Here is an 8705-nt window from a genome sequence, read left to right on the forward strand (position 1 = left end):
AAATGCTCATCAAATTTGACATAATTATATTTATTTAATAATTTAACCACTACTGGCGTGATATAAATAATAAGTTATTTTAGTGCATTAAGAATTAATTTACTAAATCTAAGTGCAATGTATTCAGGTGTCTTCTTAAAGCGTATTTATACAGCGTGTCATAATTGCAATGGTCACATTTTAACAACTGTGCCTCCATGTGTAATGCCTGATGTTTTCGAAAATCAGCGTTAAGTCTACATTTGTAGTCGCACTGCTTACATTGAAATGGTTTTTCACCAGTGTGTATCTTCTTGTGCTTTTGTAAGTCTGCTTTATGTCGACATATATATTCACAGTCGCTGCATTTGACAGGCTTGTCTTTGGAATGTTTTGTCTTATGTTTAAGCAAATCTGATTTCCGTCTGCACTTGTAGTCGCAGCTGTTACACTCGTATGGTTTCTGCCCGGTGTGTATCATCTCATGAGTCAGTAGCGTGAACCTGTGCCTACATTTAAAATCGCAGTAGCTGCATGCAAAACTCATCTCCCCAGTGTGAATTCTTTGGTGGATATGCAAGCTTGCTCTTTGGTACGTTTTGTAATCGCAGAGGAGACATTCAAACGGTTTTTTACTGGCGTGTAGCAGCTGATGTCTTAATAGGCTATCTTTGCGATTACAGTTGTACTCGCATTGGTTACACTGGTAAGGCTTGTTTCCTGTGTGGACCCTCTCGTGGAACGCTAAGCTTTCTTTCCGATTGCACCGATAATTACACATGTTACAACTAAAAGGTTTTTCACCAGTGTGAATGAACTCGTGCTTTTTTAAATCTGCTTTTCTGAGACCAGCATAATCACAAGAGCTACATTTAAAACGCTTTTCACCGCTGTGTATCATTTGATGAGATTTTAAATATTTTGTATTAGGAGTAGAGTAACTGCATTGACTGCAGTTGTAAATCATTTTTGTAGTATGTGAAGTATTTACATGCATCCTCAATCTCTTCTGACTGTCTGTTGTGAAGTCACATTGTTGACACGAGAAATTTGGATAACTATTATTTATTTGAAGCAATTCCGGCTTGACTGGGTGTGAGTTCTCTTCTGACACTGTTTCCTCTGGTTTGGTCTGTGGCACTGCAAAATTATGTTTGGATTATTAAGGGAATGTTCAGCAAAGACAAGAACACACATAAACGTGTACTTAAATGTTCTGGTGTTTGGTTCTGGAGCTTAGTTTAGAAACAGTAATAAAATAAATAGGGAAGTTACGACAGGTAAGGTGTCATTAGATGGGTCTTTAAGAACATGGGTGTTTAATAAAACAACTTTTACGAAAGGTGGTAGTACAAAAATGTACAGAGGGAAATTAACTTTTGAGTTATGAAACAAATGAAGCAAGGCAGCTTTCACGTTTAGTTATTACCCTTGTAAAACAAATTTGTTTAAAACCTGACCAGAAATCAAAGAGGATCAAGGTATTATAGAGAGTTACTGTCAAAGTAAAATATGTAATCACAGGGCATAGACTGCCATCTCTCGACACAGGCTTAAAACTTTTAAACCTCAGCCCCTCTAGCACAACTTGCCTTGTCGCGTGCGAGTCCATACTTGAAGTCGCGCTTGATGTATGGACTCGCGCGCGACAAGGCAAGTTGTGCTAAGGGGTCAGGTTTGACAATTTGGCCCATATTCTTAGCTTGATGTGTTAAAATGTCAAATATGGCTTCCCACAGACAGTCTTAAAAATTCATAATCTTAAAAAAACTTGTATGCAATCTGACAGTTCAAATCTGTCAGTGTCTTTAGTCATAGGGCTTACGGCGAAATTATGGTCAAAAGCTGCACTTTATGCAGAAAGCAAGCCACTTTGTACAGTGATACTAGGGACCAATACAAATGATTTCATCCGAGGAAACACGATTTTCATCCACTAGAATTCAAGATGGCGGACATTTTCCAAAATGGCGGCCTCATATTTTTAAAAATTTATAGAATCACAACGGCTGCACCGATTTTGATGGTTGGGGTGTCTATCAGTTCGTATTGAAGCTTTTATTAATATAAAAAATTAAAAACATAAAAAAATTAAGATGGCGGCCAAATAATAAGAAAAATATGAAATTTTCAAACTTTTTTTTTCATTCTCGTGAAATTTACCAATAAATTTTCTATGATATGGCCATATTTGTATACATATAAATTAAACCTGATAATATTATCTACATAATAAAATAAACATCATGAAAATCCGTTGAGCAGTTTTTGAACTATACCTATTTCAAATGGAGCGCGCGGATTTGAAAGACGTTTTCGCACATGATGTAAAAATATTGGAATCATAACGGCTGCACCGATTTTAATGGTTGGGGTGGCTATCAGTTTGTATTAAAACATTTATCCATATAAAAATTAAAATCATTAAAAAAAATTATAGATGGCGGCCGAATAATAAGAAAAATATGATTTTTTTTTATTCTCACGAAATTTACAAATAGTTTTTCTACGATATGGTCACATTTTTATTTATTGAAATAAAATCTGATAATATCATCTGCAAAACCAAACAAAAAACGTTAAAATTCGTTCAGTAGTTTTTGAACTACACGCATTGCAAATAAAGCGCGCGGGTTTGAAAGAAGTCTCGTACCGCTGCATATATACTATACACGCAAGACTGATTATTTATTTTGGTCACCACTTACTATATTACTATTCAGAATCAATGTTTTTAGTATTTATATACATTATTAGTTTTTTATTCCGAGTTTAGGTATATTTAGATAACCCCCGTAAACGTTGATGGTCATAATTTTTATTAAAAGAACTTAAATACACACATAACATTTGCATCACTTCTCCTTTTCAAGGCTAGAGATAATCTCCGACAACTTCTGTAGGGGGCTACGGAAACATATATTAATACAAAACTTATTTTTTGCTTCTCGTCTAGGTTATACTGAAAGATAAAAGAGTCATTCAAAATAATATCATTCAATCATTTTTGCAAAATACTTTTTATTTTGGCAGCTGCCTGTGCAAATGTTACATTGCATTATTTGCATTGCGCAGGGTAGACCCACAACACGTACAGCGTATTGTTTCGCAGCCTGTTTCACAACCGCAATTGTCCAAGTATTCCCATTCATACCACATCTCCCTGTTTTCAGACCACTGCAGTACCCAACTATCATTGTACGTCTTCCAACCCCAGGATGATGGCATAGGCACATAAGTAATATCCAGAATATGGGGCGTTGTTATACGACACGGAGCGCAAGAGCTGCCGATGTTGGTTACTAAATTATTTTTGGTGGTAAACAGTTTCTTGCTCACCAAGTGAACTTTTCAAGCATGGCGATTATTCCTCCAGGAAGACTTTGTAGTTACTGCAATGTTTCTATCAAAGCTGGTATAACTTCAGGGTGTGCAAACAATGTTTTAGAACATGATTTTTTTCTTTTGTATTGAAAAAAGAAGTGGTGTCAGACGTAAAGACGTGAAAACCACGAAGAGCAGTCGGTCTTACAGGATCCAAAGTGTTGGCTATTTTATAACTTATACTCTGGCAGGTTATTCTCATTTAAAATATTAAGAAAATATACTAGATAAGACTTGGAAATTTCCCAATATAATTAGCTCCATAGATCCCATGCTTAAATGCCAAATTGGGACCGTTCTTAACACATATTTTAGTGAGCAAGCATGGACTCAGGCCTGTTTTCCGGTATGGTTTGGCGGCTTAGGCACTCGTAAAGTGTCGTTTTGCCGACATTCCTGCCTCCATTTACATCACGTCCGATCTCGCAAGTAACATCTTGAAAGCCTCCACGGCTACAAACTGCAAGATAAACTCGAACAACAAAGGGCATGGGACACTAGTACCCGTTACCACCCTGAAGTCACTCGAGGCCTCTTCATGAGGCAAAGACCTTTCGGGCTCTAAGCTAGGTCCAAACCCGAATCTGGCCACTGACTTTGCGTCTATCCTTCACCCGTACTTCAGACTCCAGTAGTTTTTATTTAAATACCAAGACATTTGTATCGGAAGATCTGATTACGCGTGAGTCCCTGTTCCGCCATATCTTTTGCGCGAGGTACAATGAGGCTATCAGCTTCTTCCGGTTACGTTCCTATGGTTTACCCTGAAATAGCAGAGCCAATGTTCTCTGAGGAAGTAAATTGTTTAGAAAAAAAAATCACCACACTAATAACATCAACAGGCTACAGTTTCTGGAACAAGCCTTGTTGGTTTTCATACTAACATAACAGTGTCTTCCTGGAGGAATAATGGTCAAGCTTGAAAAGTTCACCGGCGGCCTATATATGATCCGCAGACTCCACATTTATCGGTGAACTTGGTGCGCAAGGAACTGTTTCCAATCAAAATTAATAACCAGCATCCCACCAACATCGTCAGCACTACAAAACATACGCTCCTTGTCGTATAACAAGCAAACCATCTCGAAACGTAGGTTAAGTAGACGAGAAGCAGAAAATAAGTTATTTTATACATAGATATTTCTGTAACCCCCAACAGAAGTTGTCGAAAATTATCTCTGGAGTCCTCGGAAAGGACAATTGCTATTAATACAAATGTTATGTTATGTGCATTTAAGTAATTTTACGTATTAAAATAAAAATTATGACCATCAAAGTTTACGGGGGTTATCTAAATATACCTAAACTCGGAATGAAATACTAATAATGTATATAAATACTAAAAACATTGATTCTGAATAGTAATATAGTAAGTTGTGACTTGTGACCAAAATAAATAATCAGTCTTGCGTGTATAGCGGTACGAGACTTCTTTCAAACCCGCGCGGTTCATTTGCAATGCGTATACTTCAAAAACTACTGAACGGATTTTAACGTTTTTTGTTTTATTTTGCAGATGATATTATCAGATTTTATTTCAATAAATAAAAATGTGACCATATCGTAGAAAAACTATTTGTAAATTTCGTGAGAATAAAAAAAATCATATTTTTCTTATTATTCGGCCGCCATCTTTAATTTTTTTTAATGATTTTAATTTTTATATGAATAAATGTTTTAATACAAACTGATAGCCACCCCAACCATTAAAATCGGTGCAGCCGTTATGATTCCAATATTTTTACATCATGTGCGAAAAACGTCTTTCAAATCCGCGCGCTCCATTTGAAATGGGTATAGTTCAAAAATTACTCAACGGATTTTCATAATTTTTATTTTATTGTGTAGATAATATTATCAGGTTTAATTTAAATACATACAAATGTGGCCATATCATAGAAAATTTATTGGCAAATTTCACGAGAATGAAAAAAAAAGTTTGAAAATTTCATATTTTTCTTATTATTCGGCCGCCATCTTATTTTTTTATGACTTTATTTTTTTATATTAATAAGCGCTTCAATACAAACTGATAGACACCCCAACCATCAAAATCGGTGCAGCCGTTATGATTCTATAAATTTTTTAAAATATGCGGCCGCCATTTTGGGGAATGTCCGCCATCTTGAATTCTAGTGGATGGAAATCGTGTTTCCTCGGATGAAATCATTTGTATTGGTCCCTAGTATCACTGTGCAAAGTGGCTTGCTTTCTGCATAAAATGCAGTTTTTTTCCGTAAGCCCTATGACTACTTGTCAGTGTCAGTTTGAACTGTCAGATTGCATACAAGTTTTTTTTAAGATTATGAATTTTTAAGACTGTCTGTGGGAAGCCTATTAATATTAGCGCCATCTAGCCGAGCGTCCCCCAAAGGAGTAACGCCATCTAGGCCACCGTACCTTTTCCTATATGGTTCTGAGGTACGTTTTTTTCTTATACTGTAGCTGTCTATACGGAGTTACATATGTCTTTGCAAGAAATATATTATGTTGCATAATTTCTTTAGAACTATTTTCTTCATACTTCTAAACCACTAACTAAAGAGTACTATCGTACAGTATGGCCACTCCCGCTCCCCTCCCGCTTGCCCACCCCCTCTCGGTTACCTCACAGTTACCGCCTGTCAAAAACGCGAACAGTCGACCTGTCCTATCTCACTCATACAAGCATGGTACGCGTTCACCTACACAAGCTTAGAATGTGTGCTAGGAACACGCTTCTTTCATAATTTAGATCGCCAGTGGTCCGAGATGTAACTGAACTGTCACCTCATACATCAGAATAACATCGCCCTCCTGATTATAGCACATCTCGGACACTGGCGATCAAATATATGAAAGAGGCGCGTTCCTAGCACACATTCTAAGCTGGTGTAGTTGATCGTGTACTATGCTTGTTGAGTGAAATATGACAGGTCGACCGTTCTCGTTTTTGACAGGCGGTAACTGTGAGGTAACCGAGAAGGGGTGGGCGGCACTTTCAGCGGGGAGCGGGATTGGCCATACTGTACGATACTACAAATGTTGATACCCAAGCAAGCAAAAGTTTCCAATATTGAATCGCGAGAAAAGCGAGTGTTTAAAATGTAGAATCTTGAGCGTTGCGAGGATTTTAAGGCACATAGGTTAACCGTATTTTGCCTCAAAGTGAAACTACATTTTTCTCCACACCAATATGAGGAAAATATTAACTTTAAAATAAAATCCATCAATTTAACAAACATTTATGATAATATATACATTTATGATGATGATGATGGCCTAGCGCGTAGTGACCCTGCCTGCTATGCCGCGGTCCCGGGTTCGAATCCCGGTAAGGGCATTTATTTGTGAGTTGAGCACAGATATTTGTTCCTGAGTCATGGATGTTTTCTATGTATATAAGTATTTGTATATTATGTATATCATTGTTTGAGTACCTGCAACACAAGCCATCTTGAGCTTACCATGGGGCTCAGTCAATCTGTGTAAGAATGTCCTATAATATTTATTTATTTACTCTAAATTATCATTTAAAGCAGCTCTGGGCATCAAGTTAAAATTTGTATGAAATTACTTTTCACTCTTGTGGATAAAATGCAACATTCTCATCCGTTTCTCATGTTTTTGAAGTACCAAGAGAGCCTTTACCAGTAGCTGGTGAGGTGAAAAGTATTTAATTCATGCATCCACAACCATTTTAAACAATACAATGGACCACAACATATAACATTATAATTATGTGTAATTTTCTAGCATAATGTCCGATGGTTACTCTTATAAAGATACATGCAAAATATTGTCCTTATGGTAACTGGTTGACAAAGTGGGGCATCAAAATTAATATTTTTAAATATTAAATGAAACTTGTTTAGTCACAACCTAACCACACAATTAAAATTTTGAAAAATTCCCTACATAGTGGACCGATTTTTATCAAAACATGGCTAAGAATACTCCTAAAGTCCTGACTAATTCAGCTTTCAAACAAAAAAGCTAAATCAAAATCGGTTTATCTGTTTAGGAGCTACGATGCCTCAGACTGAGACGTCAAACTTATAACCCCATTGTTTTTGTGTCCGGGGTTAAATATGGACTTGAAGTAAAGCAACTTTATCTACAATATTTACCTTTTTATTTGTGTGTGTTTTATTTATTTACCTGACAGTGCAGGGGCAGTACAAGTCCGTTGAAGTGTTACAGGGCTCACTATAACCTCCTCCTTCACCTCATGATGCTCATAAAGCTTATCCAACGCAGTTGTCTCACTCTCACACACATCTTCTATCTCCTTTTTTACTTGTACTCCAGGCGGTGTTACAATATCTGTCGCTTCCTTCGCGTTATGGGCATTTATGTAAGACGCCTCACTTGTAGAAGGGTAAGTAATCTCGCACAAGGACTCAGTCTTCACAAGTATGGGTTTTGCGTCTTCTTTAATGCCACAGCCATAACAACTTGTCTCCGTAATGGCATGGCTTGATGGACTATTGTCGTCGCTAAAGGGCTCTACCTTTACAAATATAAATTCTGGCTTAGGATTTGCCAATTCTTTTATAGAGTCCATATTAAAGGACTTTTCCTTTTAAACGCCAGGCTCTGTCAAACAAGGATTAGTCTCTTGTGTATCATAAGAACTGGACCAGTTGTTTGTTTGACATGTATAAATATTTGTACTCCTTATACAAAAGCTACACCTACATTAGCTGTGCTGGGATGTAGTAGTACTTATGGATACTTACAAGTTTGGAGAAAGGCATATAATTTTTTTTCTTATTAACTTAGTGTGTTCTTCTGAGTTGCCCTTTAATACATGTCAATCTTTGATTTAAGCAGGTATTTAGAAAAAAAAACGAGACATTTTCACCTAGGTATCGATAGTAACGAACTAAACCAGTTTTTTATTGGGCAAAAACCTGATCCAAGTACAGGCCTTTAAAAGGTATAGTCATCTCAGTGGCAATTGTACCAAGGTAAATAACCTTTATGTAAATCACTGGTATAAATCCACAACAGTGTAATTATTTGTTGACCACAAAACAATCGTAAATTACAAACATAACCTCTAAAATTTGATTTGACACTTCATTTGACAGCAGTACGTTCGAAAATGTACTCTCAACAAAAGTATAATTTTAAGGCCGGTCTAGACGTAGAAAATGACAATTTCATCAGGAATTAAATTGATGCCAACTTCAAATGCAACTATGATGCAATTATATACAAATGAGTATTTTAGTAAAATATTGCCAAGGGGTGCCCAAACTCATTATAGGTAGGTAATAATAATGTGTGTTTCAGTTTGCAGAATTACGTTCAACTAATAAAGATTTAACTTACTTTGGTAAAGTAAAACTCAATAA

At 36.4% G+C, this 8705-nt stretch overlaps 1 protein-coding gene across 1 annotated transcript; it reads right to left on the reverse strand.

The window, feature by feature from the left end:
- Window positions 1–17: 17 nt before the first annotated feature.
- On the reverse strand, window positions 18–8697 carry LOC125231233 (zinc finger protein 501-like). Its single transcript, XM_048136619.1, has 2 exons — window positions 7504–8697; window positions 18–1119 (listed from the first exon to the last, which is right to left on the reverse strand). The coding sequence occupies exons 1-2, from the start codon at window positions 7907–7909 to the stop codon at window positions 95–97; spliced, it is 1431 nt and encodes a 476-aa protein (XP_047992576.1). The 5' UTR covers window positions 7910–8697; the 3' UTR covers window positions 18–94.
- Window positions 8698–8705: the final 8 nt, after the last annotated feature.

Source organism: Leguminivora glycinivorella, chromosome 11 (genome assembly GCF_023078275.1).
Source record: "Leguminivora glycinivorella isolate SPB_JAAS2020 chromosome 11, LegGlyc_1.1, whole genome shotgun sequence".
In the NCBI taxonomy this organism is placed as follows: Eukaryota; Metazoa; Arthropoda; class Insecta; order Lepidoptera; family Tortricidae; genus Leguminivora; species Leguminivora glycinivorella.